At 56.8% G+C, this 18,425-nt stretch overlaps 2 protein-coding genes across 4 annotated transcripts in view; one reads left to right on the top strand and one right to left on the bottom strand.

The window, feature by feature from the left end:
• Window positions 1-1,948: 1,948 nt before the first annotated feature.
• On the bottom strand, window positions 1,949-9,006 carry LOC309795378 (uncharacterized protein). 3 transcript variants are annotated; one of them, XM_082607659.1, is made up of 7 exons: window positions 8,912-9,006; window positions 8,516-8,611; window positions 8,046-8,122; window positions 6,865-7,013; window positions 5,640-5,845; window positions 5,147-5,333; window positions 1,949-3,638 (listed from the first exon to the last, which is right to left on the bottom strand). In XM_082607659.1, exons 2-7 carry the CDS (start codon window positions 8,581-8,583, stop codon window positions 3,567-3,569), a joined length of 759 nt encoding a protein of 252 aa, XP_082463785.1. In that variant the 5' UTR covers window positions 8,584-8,611; window positions 8,912-9,006; the 3' UTR covers window positions 1,949-3,566. The 3 variants fall into 3 exon arrangements, 1 of the variants encoding a protein (XP_082463785.1); XR_014292244.1 differs by having other exon boundaries at window positions 1,949-5,333; window positions 5,640-5,888; window positions 8,046-8,611; XR_014292245.1 differs by lacking the exons at window positions 1,949-3,638; window positions 5,147-5,333; window positions 5,640-5,845; window positions 6,865-7,013 and adding an exon at window positions 7,021-7,095 and having other exon boundaries at window positions 8,046-8,611.
• Window positions 9,007-9,351: 345 nt separating this feature from the next.
• ACSF3 (acyl-CoA synthetase family member 3) overlaps window positions 9,352-18,425 on the top strand; it is a gene marked incomplete at its 5' end in the record, with an annotated part of 59,800 nt that continues 50,726 nt past the window's right edge. The window contains 3 exon segments of the mRNA XM_082607658.1: window positions 9,352-9,551; window positions 15,597-16,296; window positions 17,504-17,659. Coding sequence (XP_082463784.1) covers window positions 9,352-9,551; window positions 15,597-16,296; window positions 17,504-17,659 — 1,056 coding nt within the window.

Below are 18,425 nucleotides of genomic sequence, written 5' to 3'. Positions count from 1 at the left end.
GGGGGCAGCTCCCGTCTGAGGGGACAGGACAGGGTCCTGGAGAGGAACCTGGGCCCACCTCCTGCTCTGCAGGCCGGGAGACACAGGCACCGAGGGGCCGGTGGGGCGGCGGGAAGGGGCATGAGGACAGGACGGCTGTGCTGCAGACTGGCTGGCACCGAGGCCGCTCAGGAACGCCCGGAGTGGGGGGCCCAGGCCGCTCAGCTGTCATTCTGATTAGACCCCGACGCCCCTCCTACCGGGGCAGATGTGCCCTGGGAGCATTTAAATGAAAAGCGCAAGGATGGGAGAAGAGTTCCCGGAAGCCTGCTTCGTGGGGAGAGCGGGCTGTGGAGTCCCCCGCTGCTCGCCCATGGCCAGTGGCCCCGTGCAGCGAGGGCCCTCCAGCCTCTGCCTGCTGGGAATGGGCCCACCTTGCCCTGCCCCAGGCTGCCTGGGTGATGCCTGGGTGGAGGCCGACCCCTGTCTTCTGAGGACTCTGCCCTGGGTCTGGAAGTGGGGCGTTGAGCCCAAAGCGACCTGAATTCGAATTTCATTCCGACAGAGAACAGCAGAGGAGACCAGGAGCGGAGGCCGAGTCCAGGCGCCAGGATGGGGACGGGAGACTAGGCCCCAGCAGGAGCGGCCGAATGGCCGAATGGACTACGGGGAGAGCTCGCACCTGTTTTTCTCAGGGCCTGCGCTCCCTGAGGGGTGGGGCGGGGCCAGGCCTCGGGGCAGGGCCTGGGTGGGAGGGGACGGGCCTGCCGGGCTGAGGCTGGGCTCAGTGGACCTCCTGCTCCAGGCCGATGCGGACGTGAGCCAAGCAGGACCCCCTCCAGGGCCAGCTGCTGGGTCCAGACTATGGCAGAGCTGGGCCCTGGACAGGTCCAGAACCTTGCCAGGCCTCTGGTTTTCCCGACAGTAAGCTGCTCTGAGGAGCTGGGACGAGCCTGGGGCCCAAGAGACACACCAGCCCCCCAGCCCCATGGCTGTGCCCTGGGCAACCCGAGATCTTGCTGGACCTGGGGGCACCGTGGCCTCGAGGACGAATCCCTCGGCTGCCAGCCTCAGGCACGAGCTCTCAGCTCGCGCTTGATGGCGGAGAAAGGCCCCCGCAGGCGTCCACATGCATTGTCTGGCTCACCTGCCTCGCTCCTCCTCCCCGCTCCGTCCTCCACAGGCGCCCGGCACCACTCACCCTGCTGACACCTGCCACCTCCGTCCCTGCAGGTTCCCGGCCTCCACACCCTGCTGGAGAAAGGGCTGGGCGCTGTGCACCCTGACGGCTCGCGTACCCTCTCTGATCTGACCTCAGGGTGATTTTTCCTACAAGATGGGGGGAGATAGGACATCTCCTGTTAAAAGACGGGACCTAAGGATGATCCCACCGGTGGGCCTGGCTCGTGGCCTTGGTGCCCTGTCCTCAGGGGCCCAACGCAGCAGGAGGAAAGGCTACAGGACAACTGAGGATGGAGCTGACTGGCTGGAAGCCTACCTCGCAGGCTCCCGCGCACCCACGTCCCGGCCAGCAGAGTCCTTCGGCTTCCCGGGACTCCTGGCTCACGCCTTTCTGTGCTGAGGCCTTCGGGAGACGTCTGATCGATCACAGGTGAGAGAAGGCAGGGGATCAGCAAGGCTGTGCACAGCCTGCCCCTTGCACCTGGGCTTGGGATCAGGGCCTGCACTGAGCTGCTCAAGTCTAGCTGGCTCTTGGGGGGTCTTGGGCTCCTTGACAGCCTTAAAAATCATCAGGGACCCCAAAAAACTTTAGTTTATGTAGCATTAGCTATCGATACATACATACCATATTAAAAATTTAAATGAAAAAGTTAAATATTTACTTACCAATTTACTAAAAATCACCATCAATAAATGTAATATAAATTACATTTTAATGAAAATAACTATATTTTCAAACACAATTCTAGACATTTTTACATTTATTTTAAATTATTGTTATATATTTTTATATTTCTATTTATTATTATGTATGTTTCACTATTATACATTGTTGGCATTATTTTACATTTCTGCACATTTCTGTAATGCCTGGCTTAATAGGAGACAGCTGGATTCTCACATCTGCTTCTGCATTCAGTCTCTGTGATACACTGTTCTGGTTGAAATATGTGAAGAAAATTCGGCCTCACACAGGTGTGGAGTATTTTATTAACAGAGAATGTTGGATATTTTATTCTTTGATGCTACACCCAAACTCAACAAGTAGTATTTTCTTAAAGGTTAGCTGTAACGTGGAGTCTGACACCAAATCAGTGACCCTTTTCTACTCTGTTCCATGAAAATCTACGGGTGTGTTTTGCACTCTGAGTGGATCACTCCCCGAGGAATGATTTCATAACATCCCACATGGGTCATTGGAAAATACTGGTTCATTGAGTTATGCATCCAAATACTGACACTTTTTAATGTAAAAGTTCACATTTATTAATATTATCCCTGCTCTCAGAAATGTCCTTAAGTGTTGGAAAGCTGTTAAGATTAAAGAAGCAGCACAATTTTTCCAAAATTAGAATTTTCTCTTGTGAGTTCAAATGTTACCATTTTTTTTCCTGGTAAATATCTTATTTTTTCCAGTAATAATTCTTTTTTTTAAAATTGGAGTATAGTTGATTTACAGTGTTGTGTTAGTCTCAGGTGTACAGTTAAGTGATTCAGTTCCATACATATATATATATATACCTCTGTCTATTTCTGTATAGATATTTTTTCAAATTCTTTTCCATTATGTTACAAGACAATGAACATAGTGCCCTGTGCTATACAGTAGGTACTTGTTGGTTATCTATTTTATACATCGCGTTGTGTGTGTGTTAAACCGAACCTCCTAATTTATCCCTCCCCCACCTTTTCCCTTTGGTAACCATGTTTGTTTTCTATGTTTATGAGTCTATTTCTGTTTTGTATATAAGTTCATTTGTATCATTTTTTAATATTCTACATATAAGTGATATCATATATTTGTCTTTCTCTTTCTTACTTCACTCAGTATGATAATCTGTAGGTCCATCCATGTTGCTGCAAATAGTATTATTTCATTCTTTTTTATGGCTGAGTAGTGTTCCACGGTATATATATATATATATATATATATATATATATACACCACACCTTCTTTATCCATTCCTCTGTTAATGGACGCTCAGGTTGTGTCCATGTCTTGTCAACAGTGCTGCAGTGAACACTGGGGTGCATGTATCTTTTTGATTTATGGTTTTCTCCAGATATATGCACAGGAGTGGGATTGCAGGACAAATTGCTACCATTTAAACAAATACTGTCAGGTGTTTTTCTTGAACTGGCAGGTTTACTTCATTCATTTTCAGGGAACTGTCTGCCAGGTGCCTGAGTCTGCGTGACGACGGGCCATCTGTGTCATTCTTTCCCATTAAAAAGGTGTCCCGGGAGAAGCTTCCCTGAGACCACCCTGTGCTCAGTCAGGGTTCCCCAGAGAGACAGACCAGTAGGGTACATATAGATACACGTGAGAAGAGATTTGTTATGGGAAGTAACACCGTGGTCACAGAGGCCGAGGGGCCCCACCATGTGCTGTCCGCACGGGTGATTCAGTCCAAAGCAGCACCTGAGAACCAGGAGCCCCAGCGTCCAAGGGCAGCAGAAGATGGATGTCCATCCAGCTGAAGAAGAGAGAGAATGTGACCTTCCTCCCTTTTTGTCCATTTGGGCCCCCAGCATGCTGGATGATGGCCGCCCACCTTGGTGACGGTGACCTTCTTCACTCGATTCCAACGCTGATCTCTTCCAGAAACACCTTCACAGACACACCCAGGAATAATGTGCTACCAGCCACCTGGGCCTCCCTGAACCCAGTCACGTTGACACACAAAATCAAACCCCAGAGCAAGACAAGTGGCTTATGTGGACTTCCCGCTTTGCTCCTGTGTGCGGGGGGGCCACGCCTGGGGTTCTCGCCACCTTCCCAGGGCTGACTCAGAACCAGTGGCTTCACTTCCCGCCAGCACCCCGGTCTGACCCCAGCCAGCCTTCACGGTCCCACCGCCTGTTGCCCGAGGTTACGCCGAGCGTGAACTGCCCGCGGCGGACCCTCCTCCCTTTCCCACCGTCTCCCCGGGTCCAGATCCTGCTTCTCCTTCGGGGGCCAAGTCAGACATTACTTTCCCACGAAGCCTCCCTTGAACCCACCTGTTTGAAGTGAGGTCTTCCTGAGCCCTTCGCATCTTGTGACATATTTATGTAAATATTTCATAAGAATGATGACAGCTAGTTTTTCAGCATTTGCTGTATCCCAGGCCCAATGCCAAGAGCTTATTTAATTTTTCTAACATCCATTGCAGGTAGGCATTCTCATTCTCGGGTGAGAAGCTGAGACTCAGAGATACTAATTTGCCCGCTGTCACACAACTGTAGCTAGCAGAAGCGGGGTCATGGCTCCCTGTTGCTATGTTCAAATCACCCCAAACTTAGCAGCTACAACAACACGTTTATTATCTCACAGTTTCTGTGGGTCCCGAACCCAGAAGTGGCTCGGCCCGGTGGCCCTGGCTCCGACTCGAGTGAGGCTGCAGCTGGAGTGTCGGCAGGGCTCCCGTTTCACCTGGAGGCTCCACCCGCCTCCAAGGAGGCTCCTCCCCCGGCTGTGGGCAGGAGGCCTCAGCTCCTCCCGTGCGGCCTCTCCCCGGGGCTCCCCCCAGGGTGAGCGATCCGAGAGCCAGGAGGAAGCTCAGTGCTGGTCACGACTTTGCCCAGAGTCACTCACATTCCTGCCCAGGTCAGCCCTCTTCGGCTGGGATGGGACTATGTGGGCACGGACACCAGGAGGCGGGCCCAGTGGGGCTGGACCTCCGTCGTGGAGGCTGGTGGCCAAAGGCAGGGCGGAACCCAAGTGCTGCCTGACCCTAACCCCAGCTCTGACCGGCACATCCTCCATAAGTGCATCCGGGGCCGACTCGGTGCCCTCGAGCCCCTTCTTTGTGTAACAGCCGTCCCTGTGAGGCGGGAAGCTCCGTGCTCACAGTCTGCAGAAGTTCCGCTCCTGACCACACTGCTGCCAGCGCATCTGTGTTTTGCTTTAATCAAGTGAAAGGGTGTGACCCAGACGCCCCCAGCACTTTGGGCTCATTAAGCCAGAGGTGTGAACAGAATCGGTGGAGGGAAAGATTCCTACCTGGTCTCCTGCGGCTCCTGGCTGCTCCAGCTGGAAGGGTTTCCCCTGGGAAAGGCTGGGGGTTGGGAGTGGACAGGGGTCCTCGGGGCACGTTGTCAGGTGGGGAGGCCACCGTGCTCTCATCTGCCTTCTGGAGAAGCCGTCCCATTCATTCCACTTCCACTGGCCGAGCACCTGCTCAGGGTCTCTGTTGAGGGACGGGCGATAAAGATGCTGATGATGACGGTAGTGATCACAGCTAATATTTATGAACAGCTTTAAGCGTCCCAGCTCTTTGACCTTCCCAGTGGGATTAAGCTGGGAACCGTGGTGGGAGCTACTGCCCATTTCATAGACAGGAGCACGTGGACCCCAGCGTCCCACAGCCCTGCCGAGGCCACCCCCCCAGACCCCCTCCCGGGGACGGCTCTCCTCCCAGGGTCAGATCCAAGGGCAGCTGAGGTCCGGAATGGCAGGGCTCCCCCGGGTGCCCCAGGAGCAGGGAGGCACTCACCTCCTGTGGCCTCCTGGCTCTAGGGCCTGCCGTGCCAGGCAGCCCCAGCACTTTACATGCAGGGCCGCTCCCTCCTGGCCGTACACGTGGCCGTGGGAGACCAAAGCGGCGGTGATCCCAGGAGCCCGTCTCTTCAGAAGACAGTTGCCTCCCTCCTTCAAGCTGTCGCATCCTTCTGAGCTTGTCTGAGTACACGGCGGGAAATCCTAGTGCACGTGGTTTTGAGTTCCAATTTTTCAAAGGTAGGATCTAGGAACTTATTTTATGCTATTTTTATTCAAGCACAGACCGCTGCGAGCACTTCTAGCGTGTCTGTACAGCTTCACTATCGTACCTCGCGGGGCCCTGTGGTCTCGCTATTTCCTCGGTCCTAACAGCCCCCGCGGAGCAGCGCTCAGGTTGCTTCCCGGCTACAGCAGTGCGCAGCACTGCTGGGGACGCCTCTGAGGACGTCGCCGTGGAGACCATTCGTTCTTGTCGGGAGGAGCTGTCTGGCTTTGTGTGGGGGGAGTTTTGGCCTTAAGCACAAGGACACACGTGTCTGCTTGTTCGCTCAAGAATCTCAGAGCCATGAAGAGGCGAGGGCACGAGGCGGGGAGCAGGGACCAGAGCTCCGGGTTCACACCCTGTGGCTCCGTCACTTTGTCAGAGCGACAGGCACTCGGAGCCTCAGTCTCCTCATTTCCTGTGGGCCCGCTGCCCAGCCAGCCTCGGACACCAGCTCTGCGCACCCCTCTGAGGGCCCCCGTCACCTGGCCTGGCTTGATTTTCCTCCAGACCACTTGTCTGTCTCGGCTTGGACAGCTTGAACGACACATGGCTCTTTCTCACACGCCTGGAGGCTGGATGTGTCTGATGAGAGCCCACTGCCTGGCCTGTAGACAGCCGTCCTCTCACTGTGTCCTCACCGGCCGGAGAGCAGAGAGGGGAGCAGGCTCTCTCGTGACTCTCGTAAGGGCACTAACCCCATCCTGGGGACTCCACCCTCATCACCTCATATAACCCCGATTGTCTCACCAGACCCCACTTCTTTACACCATCACATTAAGGGGCAGGGTTTCAACATGTGAATTTGGTGGTGGGGGGGGGCGGGACAAAAACTTCAGTCTATAATGCCATCGATGGCATATGACTTGTCTAACTATTCCCTTTCCTTCTCCCCTACGAGCACATAAGTGACCAGAGGGCAGGGGCTGTGTTTACATCTCCGGTGCCTGGAACACACCTGGGGACACGTCAGCACCTGCACAAACACCCAGCTGCCTGCCGTGAGCTGCAGGAGGCTGTGGGGTCCTGGGTTATTCAGCAGAGGTGGTGGCGCGATGATAAGGATTTGCCACGGCTGCTGATCAGGCTCCTTTTCCCATTGTGTGCCTGGTGGAAAGCAAACCCCTTGGAGTGTTCGGGGCCAGAGGCGAGAGAGCAGCCAAGGAGACTCAGTGATGGGCAGGGGCTCCTGCAGGTGGAGAGGAGCCACGTCCGCGTGGACATCCTCGAGGTGTTTCCTGTCCCCTCCCCCTTTAAAACTTACTTTATAGTCTAACTTTTATCTGTATCGCAGGTACACACAGTTATCCAGCCACACAGTTTAAGGAACCCCCCTTCCCTTTCCAATCACCAGAGACACGGCTTTCAATTCCTTTGATATTTACCTCCACGTGTCCACCCTGGCACTCTTTGCTCCTGTGATGGACACCCGGCCTCAGTGTCTCTCTCCACCCCACACCCTTCCTGTGCCCCCATCCCTGCCCCAGAGAGGGGGAGAGGGGGAGAGGGAGGGAGAGGGAGGGAGGAGTGGGGAGGGGGAGAGAGAAGGAGAGAGGGGGAGAGGGAGAGAGAGGGAGGGGGGAGAGGGAGGGAGGGGGAGGGAGAGTGGGGGAGAGGGAGAGGGAGTGGGAGAGAGGGAAGGATGGGGAGAGAGACGGAGGTAGAGGGGGAGGGAGGAGAAGGAGAGGGAGACTGCCTAAATTCGTTAGACCAACATCAATGTCTGCATTATAAGTGTTTACATTATTGCAATTCTGTAAATGCTTGTCTGAGCCAAGTCTCCTAGAGCCACACGATACTCTGCCTTTGCTGCTGTTCTTCCAGTATTTAACTATCGCCTATTTTTCTCTTTTTAAAAATATTTACGTATTTATTTAGGCTGCGGAGGGTCTTAGTTGCAGCACGTGGGATCTTTAGTCACAGCATACAAACCCTTAGTTGCAGCATGTGGGATCTAGTTCCCCAACCAAGGATGGAACCTGGGCCCCCTGCGTTGGGAGCGTGGAGTCTTACCCACTGGACCATGAGGGAAGTCCCTCACCTATTTTCCTCTTGATCAGTTTTCTAGGTATTTATCCTTCTTCTAGCCCCAAACTCTCCCTCAGTGGTTCAAATCTCCTCTCAATAGAGCAAACACACCAGTTATTCCCCCCGTTTCATCTTCCTCAGGATGACTGCTCCTGTCTGCCAGGTGGGGGACCCCAGAGTCCAGGATGCTAGGATGTGACAAGAGTGGTCACTGGGACACCCAGCTGCTGGGCTGGGGACAGACTGACGGGGCAGGGAGGTGCAAGCAGGGAAGCCTGGAGGAGGCTATTTTAGTAATCAGGGTGTGAGACCAGGGTTTCCCAGCACCCTCCCCACCGCCCGCTGGTTGCAGTGGTGATGGTGGGAAGTGGCTGGTTTCTGAAAGATGCTGAAGGAGAAACCAGCAGGACTGGATGTGAGGTAAGGCAGGAAGCAAGGAGGGGAGTCTGCACGACTGAGCCCAGGAATGAGGGATGGGATGGGAGCGCTGACGGACGACCTCAGGGGCGAGACGGAGTCCAGCTGGGCTGCTGTGACACGTGCCACAGACGGGGGGGGGGGGGGGGGGCTTGAGTTCTCACAGCTCTGGAGGCTGGAAATCCAAGATCAGCGGAGTCGATGTCTGCTGAGGGCCCCCGTTCTGGTTCATGGACCGCGTCTTCTCGCTGTGTCCTCACCTGGAGGAGGGGAGGGGGGGAGCCTTGTGGGGTCTCTTTTCTAAGAACACTAATCCCATTCATGGAATCTCTGCCCTCGTGACCTCATCACCTCCGAAGGCCCACCTTCTAACACCATCATATTGGCGGAGTCAGGGCTTCAACAAGGAATTTTTGGAGGACACAGGTACTCAGACCATAGCAGAGAAGAGCCCACGTTCAGGTGGATGTCTGGTCAGGTGGGCGATTAGGATCGTCCCCACACCCACGCTCGGGAACAACCCCGCTGCTTGCCAGGTGCTGTGGGCCCCTGCCACTCACTCCAACAGGGAAGTTCTGCTGATTTTCTTGAATTTCTTCGATGATTCTCCCCCTCTGTCTTGTCTGCGGTCCCTTCCTGAAACTATTACACTTTTCTTACTGGACCGAACGGAGGGCCCTGGGATCTTCTCATCTTTTTTCCATCTCAGTCGTTTTGCTGCTCCTCGGATATTCCCGGCCCCTGTTCCCTCGGGCGCCGCGTCCTCAGCCCCCAGGAGGTTCACGGCCGACACCGGGGGGGGGGGGCGGCCCAGCTCGGGTTCGGCCCAGCCCGCGGCGCCCCGGGAGGCGGGCGGGAAACGCGCTGGCCCGACCCGTGTGTCCGTGGTTGGTTTGTTACTTCAGAGAAATCTCACGTTTCGGCCGAGTGGACTTGTGCCCGGCTCCGCCCAACAGGGAGTTAGAACACCTGAGGCGCCCGGTTCCCAACCCGCTTCGGGATGGGAGCGGTTAACACGCAGCCGCCCGTGCCCCGGGGCCGCGACGACCGGCCGTGGGGAACGTTCGCGCCCGGAACCCAGGGCGCGGTGTCGCGCCGGGGGACGCGCTTGGGCGCCGGACGCGGGGTGCGCGCGCAGCCGCGGTTCCGGTTCCGGTTCCGACCCGGCAAGGAGGAGGAGCGCGAGCCCGGCCTGCGGAGGTAGAGCCCGCCCCCTCACCCCTCACCCCAGCTCCTCCACCCCGCGTCCCGCCCCGCCCCCTCCCTCGCAGGGGCTGCGTCAAGTGGGGACCCTGCCTGCCCTTCGCGGAGCTGGCGGCGACATCCAGGCCCCCGGGGTGTGGGAGTGAGTCAAGTCCACGTTCAGCCATCGTTGGAGGGAACTTGATCTGTCTTGTCGGAAACAAATCCATTTCCGGCCTCATTGGGCTGCAGGAATCCTCCTTGAAGCACCACCCCCCTCCCCCCAACTTTCTTTGTTCGCTTTGTGCACTAAAGAGGAGGTGATACTCAGCCGGGCTTTGAAGGATGATTAGGAGTTTGCCAAAAGGGGGAAGGATGACAATTAGAAGTGGGAGCAGGAGTCCCGTGTTTGGGGAGTTTGTGGGCTTCCATCCCGAGGAGGGGCATGTTTGTCTGGAGACCTAGGCAGGGACAGTTGGGGGTAGGGGGCACCGGTGCTGGGCCCAGGAGCACAGACATCCCCAGCAGGCTTCAGGGGCCCCCCGGAGGTTCTGATGTGAAACGTGAAAGCCCAGCGAGTCTAGTGAGCTTTCCTCAGTCCCTGCTGTGCCCCCACCCCATGTCCCAGACCACTCTTCAAGGCAGACGGCATCTGTGGATTAAGCCACGGCCCGAGATTGTAAGCTTCATCTCTCCAGATGGCATCTTTAAAATAGTATTTTACGTCCTAATATGGATATGGGTTTAAGCGTTTGTTTTTCCCTTTTGGTTTTTTTGATTTGAATGCAGTGTGAATGTCTGTTACTTAAAAATGTAACTTTGAAAACAGCTCCCCAAACCGCAGGCAGCATGCTGAAACAAGTGTCCAGCACAGAGGGAGAGTGTGGTCCCCTTGCCCACTGCGCACCTTCACCAAGCCTGTAGACAGTGGGCAGGGTTGAGGGCAGGTGGCGCTGATCCATCAGGTGCCATTTTATTCATTTCGAAACCAGCCGCCTTCATTTGAATGCAAGTATCATTCTTATCGAGTAATTTTTGTCACATGGCTCCGTGGTGAGCATGGTGCTGAGGATGGCTGGGCCGTTTGCTTCCCACCATGTGTGCTGGGCGGTTCTCACAGGAACCGAAGGCTTAGACGGCTGAGGAAAACTCGGAAAAACCAGTGAATGTTCCAGTCTGGGTCTGTTTTGACTCTAGAATCTGTGCTCTCAACCAGCACCCTGGTTAGGACGTGAGAGATGTCATCTTCCTCGTGTTGGGTGTATGTCCTGAGAGGGCCGTGCACCTAAGTGGTCTGACCTGGGAACCTGATGGTCAGAGCACTGAGTGGCTTCTGCTGGGTCTCTGCCTGGGCTCTGGCCTCGGAGGGAGCTGAGCGCGGCGTGGCCTTCCCCGGAGAAGGCGTCTGGTTCACTGGAATTCAGGTTTCCGTGCTCTTGGCTGGGATTTTGTCACCTTGCTGCACGGTGATGCTGACCTCATGACATTGGTTAATCGAGACAGGGAAAAATCCGTGGCCAAATTGCATTTATTGGGTGGCAACATCACTCCAGGCTGTGCCACCGGCAGTGATGGGGGGCCCCGTGACCAAGGGGGCCGGTGGTTGGAAGGCGTGGCCTCTTTTCCTGAGGTAGCTGTTGGTCTTTCTGCACCTGGACCTGCTCAGGAAACAGTCATCTGACCTGACCTGATTCTTTCTGCTTGTTCACGGCAGGGCCTTGCTCCCCTTGTTCTGAAGGGGTGGCCCCATGTTCCCACATGTTTGGTGGGAGAAAAAATGAGTGCAGCTTCTCTGGAGGCCACTCTGGCAGTATTTACCCAATAAAAAGCCATTTGGGTGGTGAGGCTCCGTGGTGAGCAGGCAGGGCCCCTTCTCAGCATCTGTTCTACAGACGCCCCCGTGTGAGCACAGCTACGTGTCCCTGAGCCTCCTTCCCTGCAGGTCACCTGGCAGGCTCCCCATCCCCCGAGCTCCAGCCACCTGCCCCACCCTGCCTCGGGACCCCCGTCCCCACGCGGAGCCGGGCGGTCTTGCCACCTCCCAGCACCGGGACACTGGGGCCAGGTCACTGCTGCGGGACGCCAGCCCTGCGGTGCTCTGAGTGCCAGCGCAGCGGGCGTGCCAGCTGCTTCTGTGAGAACTTCTTCATTGTCCCCATGAGGCTTCCGTGAACCACTAGGTTTAACTGAGAGAAGAAGGCGATCTCATTGTTATTTGCCTCTGTCATTTTGAGAAATTAAAGAGCTATAGAAAATTACAGACACCCTGTAGATCCACCATCCAGAACAAATAATTTTAATATTTTCCTCTTTTTTTCTATTATTTTTCCTTTTTCTTTTTTGTACCAAAGAAAATGTTAATGCTGAGGTTGAAATATCTCCATTTGTAAATATAAATGTCATTTATTAGACTTTTAAAATCTGATTACAAAAGTCATACGTGCTTATTGCAGAAAATCTGGAGAAAATTGAGAAGCGCTAAGAAGAAAACAAAAGCCACCTGTGGCCCCGCTGCCTTGTGTCCACCTGGAGGTTCACCTTCCTGTCTCTGGAGGGACGTCCCTCCCCTGAGCAGCGCTGCAGGGGCTTGTGCAGTCAGGCCGTGGCCCAGCCCCACACACGTGTGTGTGCCCTGGCCTCCTCAGACCTTCCGGACCACCTGGCTTAGCCCCGGTTTTTCAATATCAGAAATGGCCCTGCAGTGAACACCCCACAGTGAAGCTTTATGTACATCGCTGATTATTTCCTTAGGATACAATTAAAAAACAAAACCGTGGGAACAGAGGGCTTGCATTTCCTATTTTCATGTCGCATCTAGAAGGGACTGCTGAGTGTCCTCTTGGACGGCTGAGCCGTCACTAGGCTGGGGGTGCCGCCCAGTTAACGTGTGGTGTCTCTTGGGGCAGCTCCCAGCACGGACTTGGCCTTCACTGCCCAGGACCTGCCTCACCACCTGTGGTGTCTCAGAGTGGGTCGGTGTGCTGCAGCCAGCCGGGCCTGGGTCTGGATGCTGTTTCTCCAGTTGCTCTGCGGCCTTGGGCAGGTGGCTTCACCTCTCTGTTTTCTTGGAGGTGCTGCTCTGACTGCCTGCCCCCGGCATCCGTCCCCAGCCCACTGTGGATTTGCTGCTATGGAGTCAGAAGTCAGCTAGCCCTCCCACCCCCGGCCAGGAAGGGAGGGAAAGTGGGGGTCAGCCTGTCCTCCAGTTTTCCGTTTCAAGTTCTCAGACCCCAGCTTCTCGCTGACTGACCCCCCTCAGTGTGGTACAGTCCCTGGGGCCCCAGGGGGAGCAGGCAGAAAGCTTGCCCTTCCTAGGCCCCTCATGGGGCGTCTGGACAGAGGAAGGCTGAGCCGGTGGGTCTCGCTGGCAGCAGCCGTGACATTGCCTGCGAAGCCCTGTGAGGCCTGCCAGGCAGAGGGGTGGGAGCAGCAGCCACTCCTGGCTGTCCGTCTGTCCTCTGCGGCACCCAGTGCCTGAGTGCTGTGCTCCTCAGCACCCCAGAAAATGCCGTCACTTCAGCGGGCACCCCCGAACAGCTCTCTTGCGTGGTCACCAACAAGAGTCAGGCCTCGGGCCGTAACCCAGAAACGTTGTGCGGTAGGTTTTCTGTTTATAGATTCTCTTTGTTTTAGTCTCTCCTGCCTGTAAAGCAAATAGAGAAAAATTTGCTAGAAGTGAGAAGAGGAAGCACTTAAAGCCCCCTGGTTTGCTTTTCACTAGCTCATTTTCTTTCTGAAACTGGCGCATCTCACATGTTTATCACATTTCTTATTTTCTCTGGTCAAGCCCAGCTGTTTTCTTACAATTTGTCAGGTTTCTTTATAGTAAGAGAAATCCAGAGGTGTGCAACCAACTGCGAGCCCGCCTCTGAACCTTGCGTAGAGGGCAGAGCCCAGGACGTCACAAGACACCGGCCTCCTTCATCTGGAAGGGGTGTGGGCCACGTGTCCTGGAGAGCCCGCCGGTGGTGGAGGCCCGGAGCTTTTGGGAGCATTTCCACAGGACCTCGGAGCAGCCGCTGGGGAGGAGATGGGGCTGCCGAGGCCCCTGCAGGCAAGAGGGTCGGGCAGGCGGGCATCTCCCTGGTGCCAGGTTTCCGCCTGCTGGGCCGGGAGGCTGGGAGACCTTGTGTCAGAGCCCTTGCCACCCAGGGCAGCTAGCGCGTGGAGGATCTCAGGACAGAGGAGAGCTCGGTCCCGACCGTCACTGCTGTGGGCTGTTTGTTTTGTTGGGTAATTATAGAGTGTTGTGTGTAGTCTGTTTTTTAAATTAACAACAGAGAACAAAACTGTTTGGTACATGTAACAAACAGCACATTTGTTTTCCCCTGTAGCAAGTTAATGAAGGAGGCGGAAAAGTGAGGCTTGTCAGGGAGAGGATGCGCTGAGCCCGGGAGAAGCAGCCTCCTGGCGGCAGGTGTGGGGCTGCCCGCCCACCAGTCCCCACCTTCCCTGCTTTGCTGGGCCCGTTGGAACGGGAACGAGAGTTACAAGGTTTATTTTATGATGTTGTTGGACAGCCTCTTGGAGGCGTCCTCGTCAGCCTCTGACACTCAGAAGTGCCCTCTAGGGTCCCTGTGACGTCTGCCCACCGCCCCCGGCCCCCACCCCAGTAACAGGGAGAGACACGCCCCCCCGCCACGGCATAGCCAGCATCAGGCCATTTCCTTGTGCTGTCGTGGGCCAGGGTGGCCGTGGGCGTCTGGCGTGATGACTCGTGGGGAGCAATGGCTGGGGGTGGGAAGGCTCCGGCTGGGCTCCTGGCTGTGATCGGGGGGGGGACTTTGAATTTTCTCCTGGGTGAGGTAGGGTTAGCAATGCTTGCCTTGCTTTTTGAACAGGGGTCGAAGGTGAGAACACACCGTAATATATTAAGTGTGTTATCAAATAATACGCATTAAAAATCCTTCAGGAACAACCGGGACAGCTGGTCCATCCATCAGCTCGCCATCAGGGACGCTGCTCTGGCTGAGAGCGCCCAGGCGGAGCAGAGGCAGCAGAGGCTGCGGTGGGGAGGGCACGGCAGTGGGGACGCCGAGCCAGGGCAGGTGGTGGTCCGTGGACCTTGCTGGCCGCCCTGGCACTGGGAAGGAACCATCTTCCGTGGTCCTGGGGGTCAGGAGGGCTCCTGACCTCTCGAGTGGAGGGGCGGCAGCGTGGAGAGGGTGCGCCCGGCCACCCTTTCCCAGGCCGCCTCCTCTTGAGCACGCTGGAGAATTCCAGGTGCGTGTCGTGGGTCACGGCCTTTCTGGGGAGCCCTCCTTCTGGCGGACTGTTTTGGTCATTGTTTAGTAGTTAGGCTGTGGGGAAGAGAGGGAAGAGTTCTGTTTTAGCTTAAAAACCAGAGTGACGCTTTGCAGACGTGTGAACCTGCCCTGTTGGAGCGTCTGCTCTATTTTAGACAAGTTCCTAAGAGTCCGTGGCTTGGCACGTGTTCCAGAGCAGAAGTGAGCCCAGTGTCTGTGCTCTGCTCGCTGGAATCTCCAGGCCCTGCTGCTGGCGGGGAGGGAACACAGTCGACCCTTGAACCAGGCGGGGGTCGGGTGGGCGTTAGGGGCGACCCCAGAGCTGAAAATCCGAGTGACTTCACAGCCGGCCCTTCCTGCACATCCCCGCCCTCCGTGTTCACACTCGTGTAAGTGCCGCAGTGCAGATCAGTGAAAACAACCCACGCGTAAGTGGACCCGCGTCGTGCAAACGGTGCTGTTCAAGGGCCCTCGGTACTTACTTCTCTCGGCTAGTATTTCTCCGGGTTCAGGTTTTTGAAAACCGTTATTCAGAATTTACCTGAAATGCATTGAGTTCTGTTTGTTTCTCCTTGGCTTCACCTAGTTTAGTTCATTGTTTTAGAATCTTGCATGTTGTTAAAACCTTTAAAGCAATGAGATTGAATAAAAAGCTGAAACTTGGGCCATTTAAGTTCCAAAGGTGTGTGTTGTGAGATCGTTAGCGTTTCCGGTCTCGGGATGTCCCCCCATGATTGGAAGTGAGGCCGCCTCTCCTGGCCGCCGTGGGGGTCCAGCAGGACAGGGCAGTGACCGTGGTGCCCTCTCTTCCTGCCAGGTACCAGCAGCTGGCGTCTGCTGCTGCGACGCTGCCCCGCGTGGGGATGTCCCTCCGGCGCCTGGCCTGGGCCTGGCCTGGGCCGTGTTGGTGGCCAGCCCCCCGGAGGTGCCGAGGACGCGGCGCCCTGCACACGGCCCCGGCCGCGCGCTCCGACAGCAGCGCGCTGGGCTTCCGCCGCGCCCTGGGCTTCGGGGACAGGATCGGCCTCATCGACCAGCACGGCAGCCACACGTACAAGGAACTCTACTCCCGCAGCCTCTGCCTGTCCCGGGAGATCTGCCGGCTCCGTGGGCGTGCCGACGGGGACCTCCGGGAGGAGAGGGTCTCCCTCCTGTGCGGCAATGACGTCTCCTTCGTGGTGGCGCAGTGGGCCACGTGGATGAGCGGCGGCATCGCCGTCCCCCTCTACAGGAAGCACCCCCGGGCCCAGCTGGAGTATTTCATCCAGGACTCGCGCAGCTCCGTGGTCCTCGCCGGCCCGGAGCACGTGGAGCTCCTGAGCCCGGTGGTCCAGAAGCTGGGGGTCCCGCTCCTGCCTCTCCCGCCCGCAGTCTACCACGGGTCAGCCAAGGACCCCGGGGAGGACCAGGTGCCAGAGTGGAACTGGAGAGACCGGGGCGCCATGATCATCTACACCAGCGGGACCACGGGGAGACCCAAGGGCGTCCTGAGCACCCATCACAACATCAGGGCCGTGGTGAGTGCTCTTGGGGCCGCCACAGTCGGGAGGTGTATGCTGTGTCCCAGCAGGCCAGTCCCGGTAGCAGTCACGGCAGGTATAAGTGCCTTCCCAGGTGGCCTTCTGTTCATTCTGTAGGGCCAGTCACAGCTCTCACCATCCCACCCCCGGGGCCGTGTGACCAGCAGCCCCACTGGCCGTGTAGGGGGGTGCAGTGCCCAGGTGCCGGGGGGTTTACAGGCCCCCTCGGGCTCCTCCAGAACCGTGGCGTGTGGAGCATAGAACGGGCCACTATATGTGACGCTGAGGTTTTAAAAGAAACCAGCCACAAAGCGAATATCCAGAATGTGCCCTCAGCAGCTAGAATTGCGGCTTATTTTGGAAACAAGAAAGCAGGAACTCACGTGTGCCACGTCTTAGGTGTTACTTTGTGTTCTGTGGCCTCAGTTACCGTTTTTGTGAAACTCGCCGGCCGCTGTGTTTATCTGCAGTGGATACTTTTCTTGCTTCCCAAAAGCATTTGCACGTACAATGAAGACTCTTACGCAGCAGGAGTGGGAAAATAAGAGACAAGTTCAAACCCACAAAGAGAGAGGTCAGAGGTCAACGCCATCGACTCAGGCTAATTCAGTCCATAAATCAGCATGAGCTGAGTTGGGCCGGCTGCAGGCAAGGCATGATTATACGTTGTCTCTGTCTCCGAGGAGGAGACGTGCTTTTTGTCTGGAGAGGCCACCTCTGGACCAGTATCTCTGCGGGGTGGGCATCTCACTTGTGTTCGCGCATGGCCGTCACTGCGGCACGCGCCAGGACAAGCTCGGCCATGATGGGGGATTTTTTGGCTAAGCCGGGGCGAGGGTGATGCCAGAATAGGCGTGGCTCAGACAGACAGCCGGATTCAAGCCTGGACTCTGGTGAGGCCAGAGTCCCAGGGCCTGTTGGAGCCACCTGAAGGGAGAGCCGCCCAGAGGCTGCAGAGGCCTTTGACCCCAAATCAAAGGCCCTTTCAAACTGGCTGAAGCCCCTGACTGCATGCGGCCCTGATCTCTAGCAGGAGGGTAAGTGGTGGACAGACGGCCCCCCGGTCAGACCCCAGGTCATTTTGTTAGCATCTCCTCGCCGCGCCATCAAGGGCGGGGCCGCAGCCGTCTCCTCCTCCTCTTCTCGGCTGGGGCGCCCGGCTGTGTGCACCCTGCTGTTCTGAGTCTGTGCTGCCGTCCTACAGGTGACGGGGCTGGTCCGCAAGTGGGCCTGGACGAAGGACGACGTGATCCTCCACATCCTCCCGCTGCACCACGTCCACGGCGTGGTCAACAAGCTGCTGTGTCCGCTCTGGGTGGGCGCCACCTGCGTGATGCTGCCCGAGTTCAGCGCTCAGCTGGTGAGTCGGGGCCGGGCTCTCGGCGTCGCGGGCTCTGGGCCTCCCCGGGCTAGGTCCCTTCTCTGGGGTGCAGAGTCCCAGCGGCGAGTTTCCTGTTACTGCTGGAGCGGAGGGTCCCCGCTGGGGCTTCGCACAGCATGAGTGTGTACTCTCAGTTCCGGAAGCCCAAGTCCAGGATGAGGCTCGCGGGGCTAAGGGCCAGGCGCCGCAGGCCTGATTCCATCTGGAGGCTGCGGGGCAGAATCTGCTCCTGCCTCTTCCAGCTGCTGCAGGCGCCTGTGTGCCCTGCCTTGTGGCTGCATGGCCCCAACCTCTGCTTCTGTGTTCTCGTGACCGCCGCCTCTTCTGTGGCCAGATCTCCCTCTACATAAGGACCCTGTGACCATGTCAGGCCCGCCCAGTGTCCAGGGCAACCGCACCATCTCCAGACCCTTGATTTCATAACACCTGCAGAGTCCCCTTTGCCACGTGAGGTGGCACATCCACGGGGATGAGCACGTGGATGTCTTGGGGCTGCTATTCAGCTGACTGCTGGCTTTCAAGGTCCCAAGTGGATGGCCCAGCTGGGGGCTCCGTGTCAGTCTCCCCACCGGTCCCTCTTTTCAGCAGGTGGTTCTTTCCCAGCACTGCTGTCCGGTCAGCGGGGGAGGGAGGCCGAGTGGATACGAGGTGGGGCAGGGCGGGCACTGCAGAGCAGAGTGCAGAAGGAGGGGAGAGACCTGGCCAGACGCTGCCCCTGCCCCCGGCACGTGGTGAGCTGCTGTGC

Source organism: Mesoplodon mirus, assembly GCF_964341445.2.
Source record: "Mesoplodon mirus genome assembly, chromosome: 19".
NCBI classification, from domain to species: Eukaryota; Metazoa; Chordata; class Mammalia; order Artiodactyla; family Ziphiidae; genus Mesoplodon; species Mesoplodon mirus.
This window is presented reverse-complemented; position numbering and strand designations above follow the sequence as displayed.

What these genes read in the sequence shown, in the direction of transcription:
- LOC309795378 (XM_082607659.1), bottom strand. Translation starts at nt 8,583, where the DNA reads ATGAACCAGAACGGGGGCCCTCAGCAGACATCGACTCCGCTGATCTTG. An exon ending in AGGTGCTGACGTGTCCCCAG is followed by an intron (nt 5,846 to 6,864) that starts GTGTGTTCCAGG and finishes CACGTGCACTAG; the next exon opens with GATTTCCCGCCGTGTACTCA. An exon ending in GAGCCAGGAGGCCACAGGAG is followed by an intron (nt 5,334 to 5,639) that starts GTGAGTGCCTCC and finishes GTCCCTCAACAG; the next exon opens with AGACCCTGAGCAGGTGCTCG.